The sequence below is a fragment of the Cebidichthys violaceus genome, unplaced genomic scaffold, assembly GCF_023349555.1.
Source record: "Cebidichthys violaceus isolate CVI_PGR_0920_01 unplaced genomic scaffold, fCebVio1.0.p SCAF_39, whole genome shotgun sequence".
NCBI classification, from domain to species: domain Eukaryota; kingdom Metazoa; phylum Chordata; class Actinopteri; order Perciformes; family Stichaeidae; genus Cebidichthys; species Cebidichthys violaceus.
In genome coordinates, this window is record NW_027176583.1 from 279460 (window position 1) to 299034 (window position 19575).

The 19575-nt window shown below is 42.5% G+C and overlaps 2 protein-coding genes across 2 annotated transcripts; one reads left to right on the plus strand and one right to left on the minus strand.

The window, feature by feature from the left end:
- Window positions 1–35: 35 nt before the first annotated feature.
- On the minus strand, window positions 36–4012 carry dhrs7 (dehydrogenase/reductase (SDR family) member 7). The gene is made up of 7 exons (XM_068726417.1): window positions 3794–4012; window positions 2850–3002; window positions 2621–2727; window positions 2225–2464; window positions 1915–2037; window positions 1583–1798; window positions 36–427 (listed from the first exon to the last, which is right to left on the minus strand). Exons 1-7 carry the CDS (start codon window positions 3921–3923, stop codon window positions 386–388), a joined length of 1011 nt encoding a protein of 336 aa, XP_068582518.1. The 5' UTR covers window positions 3924–4012; the 3' UTR covers window positions 36–385.
- A 1560-nt stretch (window positions 4013–5572) lies between these two features.
- Window positions 5573–18228, plus strand: ppm1aa (protein phosphatase, Mg2+/Mn2+ dependent, 1Aa). Its single transcript, XM_068726414.1, has 6 exons — window positions 5573–5943; window positions 6919–7772; window positions 7876–7993; window positions 9585–9696; window positions 9814–9871; window positions 12759–18228. Exons 2-6 carry the CDS (start codon window positions 6936–6938, stop codon window positions 12786–12788), a joined length of 1155 nt encoding a protein of 384 aa, XP_068582515.1. The 5' UTR covers window positions 5573–5943; window positions 6919–6935; the 3' UTR covers window positions 12789–18228.
- Window positions 18229–19575: the final 1347 nt, after the last annotated feature.

Below are 19575 nucleotides of genomic sequence, written 5' to 3' on the forward strand. Positions count from 1 at the left end.
TGTTTTGTTACGTTTCACTAAACAAACCTTGACAATTGATCCCAACTCAATTTTATTAGGCATTGAAAAGGTCAGTGCTTTGTTACATCCAATATACAGTACAACCCCCAGATAATCATGAATGTAGGCCGTCAAACAGAAATCCACATAACCTGTAGATGCTCGTTACAAACAAACGCCAGTAAAATGTAGGATTCACAACATTTGAGAGGAACAACTAATGAAGTCAAAAGGTTCCCATCTTTATCAGACGCTGTCGAGCTCCGAGCTTTCAAAGCAGTCGTGTCTTTAAATGTTTTTCTTCGAGATGAAGGCAAAGACTTTTCGTATCGCATTCCTGGTCGAACATCAGGAATTCGTGCGTTTCCTCTCGACGATGTGACTTTCAGGAGGTCTTGGGCTTAGTGAAGAATGCGGTGTCTGCATCCTGCAAGAGAAAGGGAGGGCAGTTAGCACCGTTTGCTGTAAATTGGATCTAGATTTTAAGTTGTGCGATTTGTATATTGAAATTGTGCAACATTTCCAAAAATTCCTAAACTTAACTTTCCTTTGCAACCCTAGTCGCATGCATGACTGACATTCCCGAACCCCAGTGTTTAGGAATATCGTGTGCATTTTTGCTGAAGTACGCTCCCACGTCTGGACCGTTGGACGTGACCTTTCTTCGTGGCCCTCGGCTGTCACTGTCCAGCAGATTCCAACAGGCACCCCGATCAGTCAGTCAGAACCACGGGGAAGTAGTCGTTCCCACTGTCATACCCTGGCCACCGTCTTCTTCTTATTAGACTCAAGCAAGGTCAGTTTGGCTGAGCCCCCCCCCCCCCCCCCCCCCCAAGCTGTCAAGACACAGCTTTGCATAATGTCTGCCACGTTCTGCTTTATTCAAGTATTTTAAGTCCTTTGACACAATGAAAATCACCCGGTCCTGGGTCTAATGGAGCAAGGTCAACCATACACAAACAACCGTTCACATTAAGGTTTTGGCTTTACATGCATCTTCAAATATGGGAAATTAGTTTTTCAGTAGTACAGGGGCTGTTTCTAAAAGGGACCTATACACCCAAACAGGTGTCTCCACTCATTTTGGCTCAACTAAATCTCAACCATAGTCTGTGTGACCCTCTGGCTGATTGACAGCGAGTTTGAATTAGTGACCTAGAAAATTCCCAGCAGAGCTCCATCCAACTTCAAAAGAAAAGTTCAACATTTTGGGAAACCTGCTTTCTTGCAAGAGTCAGATGAGAAGGTTGTAACCACTCACATCTATGTTAAATATATCGCTGGCTTAGCTTAGCTTAGCACAAAAGCTGGAAACAAGGAAGCAGCTAGCCTAGCTCTGTCCATCGGTAAAAGTGTCATTTGTTCTAGGGGGCGCTGTGTGCCGGACCATCAACTTCCTGCAGTCTCCCCAGGTTGCCTGGCATCCGCTCAGAGCCAAAGAAGTAGTCCAGGAGTAATCTGTGGCTAGCTCCAGTTACATATTTACCAGACAGACTTAGGTAGACCTCAATGCGTTGGTTGAATATGTAACATATTGACTTTGTACAAATAGATTTCCTGAAATTAGATTCTATACACCTACCAGACCGGCTTTGAAATTCTGCACCCTTCTTCTGCCCAACACGTCGGTGATGAACCAGGCTAATGTGGGCGCATACTGCCAGGTGTAGTAGAACAGGAGGAAGGGCTGCTGTGCAATCCACATCTCCTTGACGCCGTTGGCGATTCCCACCAGCATTAAGCGCACACAGCGACTCGTTGGCATCTTGTGGCCCTGGTCACCCGCTGCGGCGATGGGCTTCGGTAATGGAAGGAAAACAGGTTACTGAAAACCCACGACTGAAATAGCTAGCGTCGGATCGCATACGGGTACAATACAGGATTGTTCAGGATCAACAGCTCTGTAACAAACACCTTGTGCACTTCCTCCGTGAAGGCATTCTGGACAATCTGTGACTGCACAGGCCCAGGACACACCGTGCTGATGAGTATGTTTGGAAAGTCAGTCAGCTCGGTCCGAAGAGAGTTAAAGAAACCCTGTAGACAAAACGGTACCAATCAGCCAGCAGGACGAACAGCTATTCACACGTAGGAGTATTTATTTCACAGATAGAACTAATGAATAAATAAACACCTGCTCCTCTGTGATAAAAAAAATAAAAAAATCAACATTCCTGAAAAAGGAAATGAAGTAATGTGACTGTTGTAGCTGCGGTCCCGTCACCTGAAGAGCGTGTTTGCTGGCAGCGTATCCCGTCGACAGTGGCACCCCGACGAGGCCGGCCACGCTGCTGACGGTCACGACGCTTCCTGTGGCTCGCTGCGTCATGTGAGGCAGCACCTGCTTGGTGATGGAGACCGTACCCAGGAAGTTGAGCTCCATCAAGGCCTGATACACGTCAACGCTGGTCTCCAAGCACAGAGCGCGCTGGCTCCGGCCCCCGTTGTTAATTAGGACATCGATCTGGGGAGGAAGGAAACGGCATGATCTGAATGTGAACTTACAATGTTAAACTTTAATACACGCCTGGGAATGAGAGTTTGTGACATGTTCTTATTGCAATTAAACTAATGATGAAACCACATTGTGTTATAAAAGAGGAATTGTAGTGGCCCTTACATGTCCAAAGTACTGAATTGCGGTTTTTGCTTTTTCCTCATGCGATGTCCTCTCCAACAAATCAAGTGGAAGAACACGGATATCTTCATCCTGAAGGCCGGAGCACTCTTGAGGAAAGAATTACAGGAATTATTCAGCTGGTCACAACTGAGCATATATAGTTTTTCCTTTTCCTAAACTATATATATATATATATATATATATATATAGTTGTTTTTGATTGTCTCACCTAAACAGCAACGTTTCACCCTCTTTAGCTCATCCTCACGTCGGGCGGACAGGATGAGACGGGACCCACACTTTGCTAGCTGGTAGGCCAGCTCCTCTCCAATACCACTGGAGGCTCCAGTGACCCAAACCACCAGTCCTTTCAGTTTATTCTCTGGTTAACACAAGAAAATACAAAGTCAACATTGCATGGCTTATGCTGAGACTACTCCATGTCAACATGACCCTCGCGTCTTCCTTTTTTACATTTTTAAATTGAAATCAGTCGTTTTGATCTCAGTCCCCCAAGAGTTCTTCAGTTTATTAGTCATTTTTATTATGCTTTTATTCATGCTGATTGACTTATTTTGAAGAAATGTCTCTGGTTAACGCAAGGTTTAATGTGATGCTTTTGTGTGATTCTTTGTGGAGAAACTATTAACTATTTGGTTGATAGTTATACAAAATCGTGTGAGTCGACTACGGATTAGGATAGTCCTGTTTTTCCCTTTTAACATTTTTGCTATAACTTAACAAAAACAGTCACGGGGCTCAATATAACATACATGCATATAAGGCTTTTTGTGTCTGTGTTTTGTCCTGAAAGTGAAATGTACTTTTTTGCCATTAAATATTGTAATGCCTTTGAATTACTTACTGCTACTTCTACCTGAGTCACATATCTGAATACCTACTCCAGCACCGGTGCTTCACAGGACCACGTGTGTAAATCATCCCCAGATTCACTACGTGAAACGTGCGGAGTTTGACCTGCGAACAGCTCAGGTGAGCTGGTTACTGTTTAACCGTTTCCTTCGTGCTGAACCTCGTTGACTTCAAGGTTATCGGGGAATAAAACGTCGACACCGACTGTCCCCATCGCATCACCAGACGGATGCGTTTCCCCGTTTGTGTACAAGAAACGGGACTCAATAAGTCACGTGAAGTCAGGTGTCATTAGCTCACCTGGCCGGTGTCCGAACAGACCTGCCCACAGCAGAGTGAAGTCTGCATCCGCGAAAATAAAACACAGGAAGTGAAGAAGTAAGTAAAGTGGTACAAAACACCACAGCGCAGATGCAATGCAGCACTCCATCTGATGAAAACGAATGAACTACGGTAGACTTGTGGTTGAAGTTAAGTAGCCAGTTTAATCTGTCACAACAAAACTGCAGCAAACGGATATTGGCGTCACTTCCTCTTGGATATTTTCAGAATAAAAAATGCGCGCTTGTCAATTTTGGGCTGAAAATGAATCGCGTGAAGGAAGCCCCGTATTCTGTTCCTCTAACTCTTCATAATAAACTGTAACCAATGTAACACAGAAACGTGTTGGTTCTCCAAACGCGTTTGCTGTTACAAAACACAATTCACTTTCAGAACAGAGATAATAAAATAAATATGTTAAAATGTGCAGCAGTGCAATACACCAGGCGTCATGTAACCAAAAAATGTCCATGGCCTCTTCTATTGGAATAATGGTCAACAGAGAATGAACAGGAGAAGCTAAACAGAGTGACAGTGAGACTCTATTCAGAGAGGAACAGATTGTTCTACAGCAGCATTTTGAAAAGTAGAAGGCTATCTGGACATTAAACAGTACACCTGTAAAGTACCGGTTGCCTCATATTCAATATCAGTTGACAAGAGTGTTTCCTATTATCAAGTATATAGACTCCTGTATTGTGCATTTGTTGTTGGAACAGGCCATTCATTTTTTTGTCTCTATTGGTGCAGGTCTTATGCAGCATAGATTTACAGAATCCTTTTCAAATTCAGAACACCGTGATCATTCATGACATTGCTCGTTAGCAGCTACCACACTAAGGACATGTCCTCTTTACTTTTACTGGGAATCTGAGCATTTAGTAAGCTAGAAAAGTTTACATTCTCAAATTTAAAAAAAATACACACAGTGGTTAATTTAAAGACTGTGTATGTGGACTTCAATTACCCAAAAAGTACTGAATAACAAGGGCAGGTTATCAATATTGGCGCCTAGACAATGCCTTAACATGGGGACCCTTCTTTTTACATATTACAAAATATATTAAACTGCTCAATACTGTCATACAAATATTACACGTATGTGACAAATATACGTTTGAATTCATGCGTCCTTTAAAACCATCCAGTGTACAAATTCAAGCTGAATATCAGATTTGGGAGCCTATATTCTGCATTGGCTACATGCCTGCTGTGGTCCAGCCTGAGCAGCCACTACTCTACAGAGATGATGTCATTTTTTCGAGGACGCAACCTGCAACATCCGGGTCCTTTCTCTCAAGAACTGTGCCATAGATGCATTGACAATAACTGCATACCGCGGTCAACGATTGCGCCCCATTTATTCTAAGTTGCTCACTGAGCGAATTAAGTCGCTGGATGTATAATAAAACCGTCCTTCCACGGTCGGCTGACTTCCTGTTGGTTTCCCGTACACACGAATGGAATTAAATAATTTAATCACGCAGCTCTTCTAGACTTTATTGGACTGAATAGATCAAATTCGAAAAATTTAAGAGTAATTTTCGGGGGGGCTGTGACGTTCATAAAAATGTAGGAAAATGTATTCGCCATTTTACAGCTGGTCCTGTTCCAATGATTGTGTATGGGAAAAATGGCCCAGAGTGCGTCACGTGATGATCCCGGAAGTTGTAATTACCCAGAGCAGCCACTACGCCAGAATCGCATCACAGCGCAGCGCTGTTCCTGGGGGCTCGCTCCGTGCTCCTCAGAAGCTAACGTTAGCTAGCAAGCTGTCAAGCTGTCTAGTGGAGAGGCTGGGACAGACGTTTCAGCTTCCCCCTGGCTTGACCACACAAAATTCCGGTCCATAAATTCCCACGAAAATCTGTGAAAATATACTCAAGATCGCCAGCTGAGATAATGTAATGCATCACGGGCGCACGCAAAGAGGGACCTCCGCAATTCCACAATTTATATGAGTCTCGAGTGACGACTGCTTATTGCTAGCTAACTGGCTAGCTAGCCTAGCTAAACCGTCGCAGACCCCCTAGTTTCGTCGGTGTACCCTCTCTGGTGCGAACTGAGGCTGTTCGGTCCTTGTCACCTTCGCAGTTTCCGTTGCTGTCAACTGGTATTTCGGACATTTGGTAAGTCATAAAGTGTTTACTTCTAAACTAGCAAGTGTAGTTTAGCTATCCTAGCTATTTTAGCATTTAATGCTAGCGATGATACGTTAGCAAGGCCGAGGGCTTTCCTTGCCTTTATACAATGTTAGCAAACCATGGCAGAGGGAGGCCTGTCAAAGTTAGCTGTCGAGGACAAGGGTCAAGGCCCACAACTAGGCAATGTTGTTTGTTTATCTGGGTTGTGGTCTGGACATGCTACAGAGCTAACTTTAACATTTCCCGTTGATCTAGCATAATAGCAAAGGCTTTCTCGTTGAGCAGGTCCATGTCGTAAATAGGCGTATCACAACGGTAGCGTTAATGTTTGATTTGCCAGATCTCCAGACATTGTTATGTGGTGGTTATCGAGTAACTGGTCAGTCGGTTAGCTGGCGTTCGCTCTGCAGTCATGTAACGATAGCTTTAACTCATATTAACCTGAGTAGCTAGTATGGCGAAGTGTCAGGCATTGCGAAGGTCAGATAGATGGTGCCTAGCGTTGTAACGTTATTCAAAGTACAATAAAGAACTTGCATTGCGTTACACTAACTACAGTCAATGTTACGCTTGATCAGGCAGGGGTTGAAGGGCGTTTCAATCTGATCCACATCAGCAGGCAGGGCTCCTAATAAGTAGCCAAAATGTTTACACGGTTTTACTATTTTTAGATAAGGGCAGGGGTCCTAAACCCAGCTCCAGCATGCTAATCTTGTGCCACATATGAATGGAATATGTGCTATTTGTTTTAATCCCATTGATAAAAGACATTGTGTTTTTCCGTTTACCACTAGATATCCAGTATGTGTTTTTTTGTTTATTTACTATAAAAGTATGCCATTGTACTTGATCATAAACTGAATATTGCCACAAATTCCTTACATGATTGGCTGCATTAGTAAACACTACATTTCTGTCATATCTTGTAAATGGATGCTTTTGTTTTCACTTGTGCTGCAGGTCTTAAGTGAGACACGATGGGTGCATTTCTGGACAAACCAAAGATGGAAAAATACAATTCCCGTGGTGAGGGCAACGATCTGAAGTATGGGCTGAGTAGCATGCAGGGCTGGCGAGTAGAGATGGAAGATGCACACACAGCAGTTATTGGCCTGCCTCATGGCCTCGACCCCTGGTCATTCTTTGCTGTTTATGATGGGCATGCTGGCTCTCAGGTGGCCAAGTACTGCTGTGAGCACCTGCTGGAGCACATCACCAGCAACTCAGACTTCCAGAGTGCTTTGCAGGAGGACCCCTCCGTAGACAGCGTGAAGAACGGGATCCGCACGGGGTTTCTGCAGATCGATGAACACATGCGAACCATCTCCGAGAAAAAGCACGGCGTGGACCGCAGTGGTTCCACTGCAGTGGGAGTGATGATCGCTCCGAGCCATATCTACTTCATCAACTGCGGCGACTCGCGGGGAATCCTCAGCCGGGGCGGAGCTGTGCACTTCTTCACGCAGGATCACAAACCCAGCAACCCTTTGGAGAAGGAAAGGATCCAGAATGCCGGTGGCTCAGTCATGATCCAGCGAGTTAATGGGTCTCTAGCTGTGTCTCGGGCTTTGGGAGACTTCGACTACAAGTGTGTGCATGGAAAAGGTCCGACGGAGCAGCTGGTGTCCCCGGAGCCCGAGGTGTATGCAATAGAGAGATGCGAGGGCGAAGATGAGTTCATTATTCTAGCTTGTGATGGCATCTGGGATGTCATGGCCAATGAGGAACTGTGTGACTTTGTCAGGTCAAGGCTAGAGGTGACCGATGATCTTGAAAGAGTCAGCAATGAAATTGTTGACACCTGCTTGTACAAGGTATGTCCACAAAAACTACATAGACATTTTGTTACACACTTGTCTGTTATGGTAACACGGTTTATTTACATGACCTCTGTGTTTGTTCTTTGTGTTTTCACAGGGAAGCCGAGACAATATGAGTGTTGTGTTAATCTGCTTTCCTGGGGCACCAAAGGTATCTCCAGAAGCAGTGAAACGGGAGGCTGAGCTGGATAAATATCTGGAGGGCAGAGTAGAAGGTAGGAGAGAAAAAAGAAAATCATATTTTGGGTTAGTGGACCACAATAGAACCTGGGATATTACCAACGTAAAGACTTCACATTCAGTCTCTACAGCCGTAGCTTTGTTTTCATTCAAAATGCTTTTTAGTTCTAGGCCGGTTCTTTTAAGGAAAACATTACCTGACATTAGTGCTGGGCGGTAAGACCAAAAATGTGTATCACGGTATTTTGTAATATTCTGGCGGTTTCACGGTATATCACTGTATTTTTGTTCCCACGTTAACGCATTAATTAGTCAACGCCGAAAATTATTTTATCAAGCGTTTAATTATTAAGCGGACATTTTTAACACAAGAACCTGCCGGCCAACCGGCCAGGGAGCGGTGAACAGCTGTTTGCGTGGCGTGTCTTCCGTCACTTCCTGTTTCCTTCACCTACATTCCCCTGGGTCCTAAGTCCCTCCCTGTACAGCTTTTTATCACCTTCTATGTACCAAAACGTACATTTATAACAAATACCACACATAGTACACGGTAATCAGCGTTGCATATGTGTCTAACCAAAATACCCAAAAAAGCAGAAGTCTCTTTGTTGTTAGCAGACTTGTACTACCGGGCTAGCTAGCGAGCTCTACCCAGCATGGCGTTCGGCGGTGAAATTTGATAAATGTACAATTATTAGTGTCACAAATTGTTTATGTGTCACAAAACTGTTGTGTCGTGGTGTTTTGCCCTGTTAAAGAGCGTTAGTTGTGGGTTATTAATTGTTGTGTTATAACCATAACTTAGGGGTCCCTCTCAATACACTTACGACAACTAGCTCCGACCGTAGCGCTCATCGCGGCGAACAATTTATTTTGCTTCCTGTTGAAGAGCGACGGCAGTTGTTTTGGCTATGCTGGTGTATGAAAATGTAATATCCTACGGGAAATTAAAACCGGTTTACTGGTTGAACCGGTTTACCGGCCAGCACTACCTGACATTCACTGGAAGTGTCAGCTGAGAAGAAGAGAGGAACCCTCGACGCTGTTGACGACTTTGGCTCATTTTGTTAAATGAAATGTTTCGTTTATTTGTCATCAAGTAAGCCTGAGAGTTTATGTTAACAATACACAACAATCAATTACATTGAACTTTTTGAGCACAGATCTTAAGTCGGCCTTTTACAATATCAAGCACAGTCAGTTACGTGTTGAGGAGAAGTGGTTGTGAAAGAATGAGACGTATTTTCAAATTGGAGGCCATCTATGAAACCCTTCTGGTTAATGCTTGTCTTCTCTGGGAACAGTAGTTGGCCATGAGTCTAAAAACGGTTCCCACTCCCTTTTAAGCTTTACATTACGGAGCCTTTAGACTTTCTATCACAAGGTCAGGGAGCCTCTGTAGACCCTCGATGCAGATGAGGGAAAAACTGCCCAAAAAAACCCTCAGCAAGAGCAACAGAGGAGGTGTCACTCTTCCTGGATTGACATACATGTAATACTGTAGATGTTGTGTATCCAGAGAATAATAATAATTCCACACATCCATCTTTTTTTTTCTTCTTTTTTTTAGAAACACTCTTGTATTTTCTTGTGAAATGATCCAAATATCATTTTGTTTTCCAACAGAGATTATTAAAAAGCAGGGGGATGAAGGTGTCCCGGATTTGGTCCATGTTATGCGAACGTTAGCGTCTGAGAGCATCCCTAACCTCCCCCCCGGAGGAGAGCTGGCAAGCAAGTGAGTGAGCTTTGTGGTTACAGTCGATAACCGTGTCAGTTTAATCATTTTAATGAAAAATAAAGCCATGTTTTATTAGATATTATAATGCATATTTTTACTTTTTCTTCCCCTTAGACGAAGTGTTATTGAAGCAGTGTACAACAAACTCAACCCCTACCGAAGTGATGACACAGTAAGTATGCCAACTTGTCTTTTTGACTCCCTGTACATGTGCTTGGATTGGTACATGCATGCTTTTTTTTGACCTGTGACCAGCTGATGTAAAACGATGTTACGCATGTCATTAGTATTCAACAAGATGAACTGGGAAATAGGCTTGTTGCCAAGTCTAATGTACTCAAAAAGCAGTCAGATAAAATGAGGTTACTGACGGGCTCAGCGACGACGTCTAGTTTAAGGGAATCGGAAAAACCGAAAGTTGATAAAAGCACCATTATATTGTTCTAATACTACAGTTTTGTGTATGGCTGACAGCAGCAGAAGCGCGTCTGATTCCTTCCCTTAAATAGTCCGAGTTAAAACATAACTTTTAGTTGTTTTTTTTTACAAAAGACCACAATTGCATTGTGGGTCCTATGCCAAAAAGGCTCCGTTTCATACAACATGAGCTGATTTCCATAATGATGCTCTTTAAATCAAAGAGGGGAGAGCTAATAAGAGAACTTGTCTGGTATTTGTGCGGCTGGAATAAAAACCTGCACTCTCTCTCTCTCTCACTGGTTCAGAAAAAGAAACACTGCTCATCATTCCTTTGTATACAGACGGACCACAAAGCCGTCGCCCTCGTCCTCTCAGATATAATGAGCTTTCATCAGAACAGCTCCCTGGGTCGTTGAGCACGTCGTCTTGTCCTTGACAGGGAAAATTGGCACTTTTGTTTCAGTGTTTTATGTTTGTATGAAGATGGACTTTTGAATACTTTCACACGTTGAGGTATTTTTTTTTTTATGAGAATAAGGGTTTCCTTCAGAAAGCCGTCGGGGCCCCTTGGCTTCCTCTTCCTTATGTGGTGCAGCCTGAATACATAATGGGCTAAACGGACACAAAGCGTTCCACGGAGAAAGTTAATAGAAATATTTGCAAACATATTCAACGTGACTCATAGACATCACATACGGTATTTGTAACTATATTCAACCCTTTTTTCTTTTTTTTTTGAGTGAGCAGTCATTTGAATCACCTTTTTTGCGGCATTTGCAGTTTCAGTTTTTTCTAGGACGAATATATTCCTCATCATCTACGGACATCTGGATATTATCCACATGCAGCCAGATTTGCTCCAACTTGGTCAAGCAGGGAAGGGTGGAGGCCGTGAAGAGATTGAAGTGTGACAGCACCGGTGCTCCTGTAGTGCACCGTGATGGTGTTTTTAAAGCACAGAACGTTCCTCTGCTATTTGTTCCGTCCCACCAGGTTCTCTTAAAGAATGCGTCTGTATTTGTCCTCGTTCATCGTCAGCGTAGAAGCTTGACGGCACGTCAAACGTTATGTCCACAGACATTATGCCTCTAGTGACGTCTCCTCATCGTCGTCATCTCTTCCTCCTGTTGCTCTGATTGAGTCGGGCCTGGCTGCTGGGGTCGGATGTATCCATCCGGCTCATTCTCGCTCTTAATTCTTCAGACGAGACCGTCACACGTTACGCCGAGTCTGTGAGACGTTGAACCCTCGTGACCACAGAGGTACATTTGTGACGAGAAACCCTAATAGCCCATTATATACTCGTGTTAGCACCACACGAAACGGTCACAGAGGCAGCGTAATAATTCATCAGGAAAATGGAAGTACACCTTGTTACTAATGTTACTTTTTTATAAGAAAGGATGCAAGATGTAGTCATGAACACAATGACTGCATACAGTGGTAGTTGTCAGTAGGTCAGTCCAATACTTTTGTCTTTCTGTTAGCAACCTTAGAGTTCTGTTGTAGGTATTTATGCATTATTTCTAGTGAGGTAATGGCCGAATAATCCCATTTACACGACAGAGACTTCCAGTAATATGTCCTTCAATCCCGATGAGCTGTTGTCCTTTTATTTATATATACATTTTAAATAGGGGAAGAAATCTAATTTGAGACAAATCAAAACCTGAGTAGGGACTTGATACACAGGATTATAATTAGAGTTTTATAAACTGAATAAAGTTTATTTTGCGTTGCTTCATTTTTAAAGGTATGAAGTAAGTACAAAATATCTGAATTCAGCATTCAGATGGGTTTGTTTGGCAGAAAGTTACAATTCCATAGTTAATTTTGAACTGTTCCTTAAAGTTCTTTATAACCTCTTTGTCTGCTTTGCTTGTAGACCTTAACTTGAAGTGTAGTGGCGTTCTGAGTAGGTTGGTCTCAGACAGATCAGTCCTACATAACGGATGTCCAGATCAGGTTTACGACGCTCCCCACTACCGATATCAAAGTCCTTTTTTGATATCGGTAACCGATCCCAAACCCGCCTCTTCGGATCGTAGACCACCGATCAAACCTTCTAGCCAATAGGACCACCCCTCAAATAACACATGTAGGCTGCTAAATCTGGCTCACCTTATGTTTCTCAAGCTCCAAATACTGGGTTCCAAAAGATTACGCTGATGTGATGTGAATTAAAGTTTTAAGTGGGAGAACTCCCAGGAATTGATGCGATTGGATACGATCTACTACAGCTACAGGAAACGCTTATTCCCTCACAGATTCATCCGTGTTGGTGCTCAGCAAATGTTTGTAGTTTTGCCGATCTGGAAAAATGTGAGACGCCTTCACCGGTGTTCACAGTTTTTCTCATTTGACACATTTTTGACTTTTCAATGCACCCTGGCATGATTTGTATGACAAAAGATTCATTGAAAAGCAAAGTGTTGTAGTTTTTCTTTGTAATATCCATAACCCGTGGCAAATGACACGTCGTCTCCAGGTCATCTGTATGGTGGAGACATCCAAGAATCAAGTCCTGGGTGATTTTCATCTTGTGTCCTCCATGCTTAAACCTGTCCAGCTCTTGATAGAGATATCATGGGTGTAGAGCCAGTCTGAAGGGTTTTTCCTTCCTCTCCTCTCTTATCAAGGACTCTGCGTCCACAGACGACATGTGGTAACACAACCTCCTACCACTAACACAGCATAGAGTTTACAAACCACCATCCTCTCAAGACCCACAGCAGCTCAGCTCAGCAGTCTGTCTCTCCGTTACTCTGAGCTTTTGGTTTCTAAGAAGGGAATTTCATGGGAGGAGGAGGAGGAGGAGGAGGAGGAGGAGGAGGAGGAGGAGGAGGAGGAAGAAGAAGAAGAGGAGTTGCATGCACACAAACCTGGAATAGTGCAGCACCAGTCCACTCTGGAGTTCAGGATCCCCACCCTCTTGTCTCCCCCTTTTTATGTTCACCCACTTTAATACTCTCCTCTAAAGTAATCCATAACAATTGAGTCCTCAAGGTTTTCTTTCTTTTTCTTAAATAATCAGCTTAAGTAGTAAGATTTTTTTTGATTTTTTTTAATTTTTTTTTTGCTGTAATTAATTTGATTCACATTTCCTTGTGTGTGTTTGTATATTTCTGTTTTTGTGAAGTGCAATTGTCCTGTACAAACAGCCTGTATTTAATGCAGCTTGATTTTAAGTTAAAAAAATGAAAGAAATGAAAAAGAGAATCTTTTATGCACTATCTGCCTTTTCCTGCTCTTCTGGAATTGTAACAAAAGTCTATTCAGTGAATATTACTGCTTGTCCTCCAGGCACAATGTCTCTGCGCTTTTACTTTTCCCCTTTTTTTTTTTTTTTTTTTTTAGTTTGTCTAAGCTCCTTTAAAAAAAATCAACAAAAAAAAACGGGTAAATTGTATAGTTGACAGCACAGTAAGCTCTCTATATCAAACCATTTAAATCCTAATTATTTTTTTCCCTGTGCTTTTTTTTTTTTTTTTTTTTTTTGTATTTTATTTTTGTAAGTGGTTTTCTCTACATGCTCAAATAATAATGGCAAAGTGTTTCTCAGTCATTTTGGAAGTTTGAAGTGACGAATAATCTTTTTTTATTTTTGTTCATTTCTTCGAGTCATTTGATGAAGAGGAAAAAAGAAAAAAAAAGACCTGTTAACACGCAAATAGATACCTGCGAGCGTGAGTGGGTGCTCGTGTCTGTCTGTGTGTGTGTGTGTGTGTGTGTGTGTGTGTGTGTGTGTGTGTGTGTGTGTGTGTGTGTGTGTGTGTGTGTGTGTGTGTGTGTGTGTGTGTGTGTGTGTGTGTGTGTGTGTGTGTGTGTGTGTGCGCGCGCGCGTCGGTGTAAAGGCAGATCTGTGTGTGCAACTCTAATGTAAACTAGCTACGGCGGTTCAGACCACAGACCAGCCTGGAGTTTAAGGGACCCTGCTCTCCCAATGCTTCCCCATTGTCTGACCTTGTTTTCAGCCATGTGTTCCATATCAACCCAACATAAGCTTTTCACTACTTCTTATTCCAAAACGCTTTGGATAACAGAGTTTACATGCTGTTATGCTGTTTGAACAACTTCAAGCTATATATCGGAGCTGTACAGTAACCTGAGACGACACAAGTAGTTCACTTAACCCACGGTGTGTCTAGACTAGCCTACACATGGATTGTGTCATATTTAAATATCAGTTTCTAAACATATATTGTTACCAGTGCCCACTGTGGGCGCCATATGATTTATAATCACTTGTTTCAGCTTTATGACAGCCTATGCCAAGTTTCTTTTTTCCATGAGAATCCGTGTTTTTTTTGTTGTTTTTTTTGTGGTACAGATAGATTTTTTTTTAGCTTCTACCTTTTTTTTTTTTTTTTTTAACATCTGGTATTCTGACTGATGTGAACGGATTAATCACTGACTATTTTTACAGAAGATCACCGGTTACCAGTCTTGAGCGTAGGACACAACGTACAGGATGTCGACTCTTTAACACTCACCGTTTTTATTCCTCACGTGGTCTTCAGCTGGACATTCAAACCAAGAACAAATCTGCTAGCTGCAATGAGTTCTCATGGTTTTATAGCACCTTTTTATCCCCCCCCATCCCCCCACCAACCCCTCCACCCCACAGCACCACAAGCCACAGCACAATACAGTCTGCTGCTATAGCGTATGACCTGTGGGTTGTTTCTTTTTGTTCTTTTAGTGAATTGCCCCCCCCTTGAAAAGATGAATAATCCTGAACTAAATCTGTATTTAACACACACTCACAGTAGATATATTTCTTAAAGAGAAATGGTTTTATTTCAGATTTATTTTCTGCCATTTTTTTTTTTTTTTTTGGTCTAAAATTGCATTGTTGGAAATTTAATGTATGTATATATTTTTGACTTAAACTTTCAAGGAATAAATCATGTCGCTTGAGTTAGTTTTTTGCCGTGGACAGAATGTGGTGGTGGTTTGTCTTGGGAGGGTTTAGTTGAATATTTCCCCGTAATCACTTCAGTGTTCCTCTAATCGACACTTAGGGTTTGAACTGTTTCATTAACAAAATACACAATAATTCAAAAGTGCAACATTTGTAACTCTTCATTTATCGAAATGACAATCCTAACTATTTCACCGCGTTTAGGTTTCTGCTGGTTGCAAATTATGAAATCGTTACGAAACACAGACTTTAATCTTAAATGTGCTGCTTTCTAATATGCTTTTGTGGCAAAAAAAAAGAAAAAAAAAAGACCAAAGACACTCAAAAAAAAAAAAAAAAAAAGTGGGATGTCTATATCACAAGAAGTAAGAATATAAAGGAGTGCAGAGCTGTCAAACTGTCAGAGTGACGTTAACCGAGAGATTTCCGGCCGTTAAAGGTACTCTGTGGAGCTTTGAAACGCGGGTCAGCTGTAGAGTAGTGCTTTGATGTGTGGCTCCTCCCTCTGCCAGAACGTGATGACGAGGGAGAACGTGACTGCAGGAGGCGGTCATGTTTCTATCCACAGTTGGCGTCGCGGTAAAGAGCCACGAAAGACGATAAGATAAGACCGCGAGCGTCTAACGCAGAAAGTTCACGTTTTCAAACAGAAAAGAGCCGTTGAAGATCTTTGGAGCAGCGATGAACGTGTTCGTTAGGCCTTAGAGACGCATTGCATCTTGGGAAGAAATGTTGAATGTAAACCTCACTGTGTGTTTACAGGAGAAACTCCACAGGGTACCTTTTAAACAACCGGCATGAATAACAACACAGTCGTGTGTGTGTGTGTGTGTGTGTGTGTGTGTGTGTGTGTGTGTGTGTGTGTGTGTGTGTGTGTGTGTGTGTGTGTGTGTGTGTGTGTGTGTGTGTGTGTGTGTGTGTGTGTAAAAAAAAATGGGGTTTTACTTGAATATTACCCCACATAAAAAACAAAAAATTAAAATACAACAAAAAACCCCCCGTACAAACATTGTTTAACTCACTTCTTTTGGTTTAAAATGACAGTTTTATATTTCTATCACCATTACAGACCGTGCTCACATCTTCAGTTTATTCCGTATGTTTGAGGGAAAGATTTCTGTATGAAAATGCCTTTTTTTATTTTTAATATTTTGACTATTTGTTTAGTGAGTGCACTAAATGTTTCATCAGTTTTCAGCGCCAAGCTGCTAATTGCAAACCCGGGAGGTGTTGATGACTCTTAAAGCAACATTTCACGCAATTTTCTTCTTTGCGCTTTAATAAGGAACAAACAATATTTCTTTGCCCTTTTTTCGAGGCCGTCGATGTCCCCGCTTCCATGTCGATGTCCCCGCTTCCCTCCACTGTCCTGCGTTGCTCTAGAGATTTACGATTCAGGACGGCGGCCCTTACCTGAAGCTGGTTAACGCCAAGCCACAGAATGCAAAATCTCAAAATTACCTTTTTAATATTCAATATTGCTGTCGCTGCAATGTTAACAGATATTGACAGTGGCGTCGCTGTGAGTTGTCACATTATGTATAATGTCTATGGCGTCCCTGTTAGTCCTGCATTCCCTTCAAAAAATGAACAACAACAAAAAAAAAAGATCCCGAGCGTCTATTCTTTATTCTGTTTTGATTTGTTATTAACTAAAATACCTCATAACTTTTCTAGGAATAGTTTCAGTGTTGTGTAGCGTTCAGAATGGAAGCCTTCAGTCTCGTGCTCCTCCCCCTGAACGTAGGACGTTGACGCCGATACGCTCATGTGCAGTGCGTGACTGAATTGTGCTGACGTTGACAAAACGAGTAACGATTTTTAGCGGCCACCGCAAACGACGACATATTCTAGAAACTAGTAACACTATTGGCCTTGTCGTATACGCTCACCCTCAGAGCGCTCACCCGGGTGATTCCACCGATTCGTCTCCGTCTCCGTCGCTCAAATCTAGAATTGTATCGAGAGTTCAGGGTTTTAGAAACGTGTGGTGTGTGTGTGTGTGTGTGTGTGTGTGTGAGAAGTGACTACATGACAAAAGTCATCTGCACTGATCGTCTGTATAATCAGCTTTTTATCAGAAATTGTTATTGTAGAAAAACAAAGAAAAAAAAACCAGATTCTAAAGCTATTTACAGAGTTACCTTTGGTTGCCTGGATTGCATCCGGTCTATTGTTGTACGGAGGACTACCTGGCAGACGACGAAGAGATTTGAAACGCTCGCGCCCCTCTTGTACATATTGATGTACCTCAGTTGTGGCGTTTACTGTGTGACCCCCCCCCCCCCCCCCCCCCCCACCCCCCCCCTCGAGCAGTTGTGGTTTATTTGTCCCCTCGCGGGGGCGACCTGAGCCTCACTTCGCTGACCTTTTTTCAGCTCATAAATAAGCTCACCGATTTGCCTTACCCAGTCTCATGTTGCCCCCCCCCCTCTTGCCCCCTAAAGTACTTGTTCAAGTAAACACTATGAGGAGGAGCAACGCTGCTCCAGTAGATTCAAAACGATCCCCATGTTAGGGTACTTAATCTATCGACAGAGTGACTTTGTCCTGGTTGTCACATGGTACAACTTTTTTTCAACCATCGCTGGTTTGTGTATGTGCCCCCCCCCCCCCCCCCCCCCCCTCCCCTCTCCTCTCCAGTGTTACCTTATTGAATCTCGGTCTTTTAAAGCTTATTTAATTTTGTTCACTGCAGATGATGTCATACTTCTGAACTAATGCAAGTGTTTTAACATGGTAACCTCGTACGCATTCAACACGTGCATACATGCGTTCACGTCTGCTATATTTATGATTACATTCAAGAGTAGCTTTAGAGTGCTGTAGATAAGTATTGTCGATGTCCATTCAAATGCTTCTCAAAGGCCTCTTGTGAGTGATTTTACAAAGTTCAATAACTGTATATTTTGTATTATGTTCTAGCTCCAAAGGAATGGCAGAAAAAAAAAAGAAAATGTTTAAAAAAAAAGCTTTGTTCCCTGAACTAAATTGTACTATTTGTGTTGTCGATTGAACAAATTGCATTCCTTGCTTGTGAATTGATGCATTTCTCTCCCTGCTCCTTACATTTTCTCCCCTCCTTTTCCCTCCTTTTCTTTCATTTTTTTTTTTAGCCTTTGAAGTTTGAATAAAATTTCTAGTTTGCAGAATGTATTACTAAATAAATGGGTTGTCATCTTGTACCTCTCATTTCATCACTGTTGATCTGTTTTGTGCCTGTTGCATTAGAGAAAACTTTCTTCGGTCGTAAAGAAAGAGAACATTTGACATGATCATAAATACAAATGCAGTTTTTACTGGGAAAGCTACGTTATTTAACCAAAAAAAAAAGTATGTGTCTGCTGTAAAAGCCAGGGCTGAATGGAGGATATACAATCCAAACATGCTTCTTTGTATCAGTTATATAATATTATCTGGTGGAACATGAACATGCATTACAGTGAGGTTAATAGTGTGACGTAGTGTGTAGATCTTCAGCACAGGCTTCCTCGTCACACGACCGCAGACGTTTAAATGTTAAAACGTAGAAGTGTGTGCTGTCAATAACTGGCAGGCAGTCCTCATGTGGTTGACTCTCATGCATTACTATTATTTAAGTACGTTCAGCAATACTGTTGTTCTGAAGGTATCCTGAGAATCCTTGAAGGCTCCTCTAACATCTGGAGGACAAAGCATTTTTGTCCACTTCACGGTGAAAAATGTTTGCAATCCGTTTCTCTTTAGTTTTCAACGCATGAATATCTGAGCAGGGACAGATGTTTCGTGCAAATGGATTCAGCGAATACACAGTTGCAACTTGAGAATCGTCATCGTGCAGTAGCCCCATCCAGATGTTAGGAGAGTCTTCAGAACAGCTGTAAGTGTACTTAAATTAATTACTTTTTGAACAAAATTAAATGACACACGAGAGGCTCAAACACAATCTCACTGCTTCTCTCTGTGTGTGTGTGTGCGTGTGTGAGTGTGAGTGTGTGTGTGTGTGTGTGTGTGAGAGTGTGATAATGATAATGATAATGAACGAGCCCTTTCCTCGCCGCGTGTCTCTGAGCCCCGTGGGCTCTTTCCCTGAAAGCCCAGTGGTGTTTGTTGTTGACTCGTCTGGGTATCGGAGTCGTGTTTGTCTCCTCCTCCTCCTCCTCCTCCTCCTCGGTCGGTGTGTGTGGTGAGTGCATGTCAGAGGAGGGGTCAGGGCGGTCCGCGGCCACCCGGATTAAGAACCGTCGGAGGGATTACTTCAAATGTCAGCATAATGTCACGAGCTGTGTTAGAAGGTCAAACGTTCAAACGGTGCTCAGTGGCGAGCAGTTAATAGATCAGGTACAATTTGGGTTGTTGGGGCTCCTGTGATGAATTGAGTGGCATGCTGAAACAAGCTTTTTTTTTAAAATGTTTTTGTGTACTCTTTAAAGAAACGGAAGCAGGGTTAGATGTATTAGGATTGCTGTGAGTACATTCAAGAGTACATTTGTCTTATCCGCTAATTAGGTATGAAACAAAAAATGTCTACCGCGCGCCATTGCTGTCTCTCC

Excerpts from the sequence above, each read along its gene's own strand:
- dhrs7 (XM_068726417.1), bottom strand. The coding sequence starts at position 3,923 with ATGGAGTGCTGCATTGCATCTGCGCTGTGGTGTTTTGTACCACTTTAC. Across the intron at positions 2,465-2,620 it reads CAATTCAGTACTTTGGACAT|ATCGATGTCCTAATTAACAA; the intron begins GTAAGGGCCACT and ends CTTCCTCCCCAG. Across the intron at positions 2,038-2,224 it reads CCAGCAAACACGCTCTTCAG|GGTTTCTTTAACTCTCTTCG; the intron begins GTGACGGGACCG and ends TTTTGTCTACAG.
- ppm1aa (XM_068726414.1), top strand. The coding sequence starts at position 6,936 with ATGGGTGCATTTCTGGACAAACCAAAGATGGAAAAATACAATTCCCGT. Across the intron at positions 7,994-9,584 it reads TCTGGAGGGCAGAGTAGAAG|AGATTATTAAAAAGCAGGGG; the intron begins GTAGGAGAGAAA and ends GTTTTCCAACAG. Across the intron at positions 9,872-12,758 it reads CCTACCGAAGTGATGACACA|GACTCTGCGTCCACAGACGA; the intron begins GTAAGTATGCCA and ends TCTCTTATCAAG.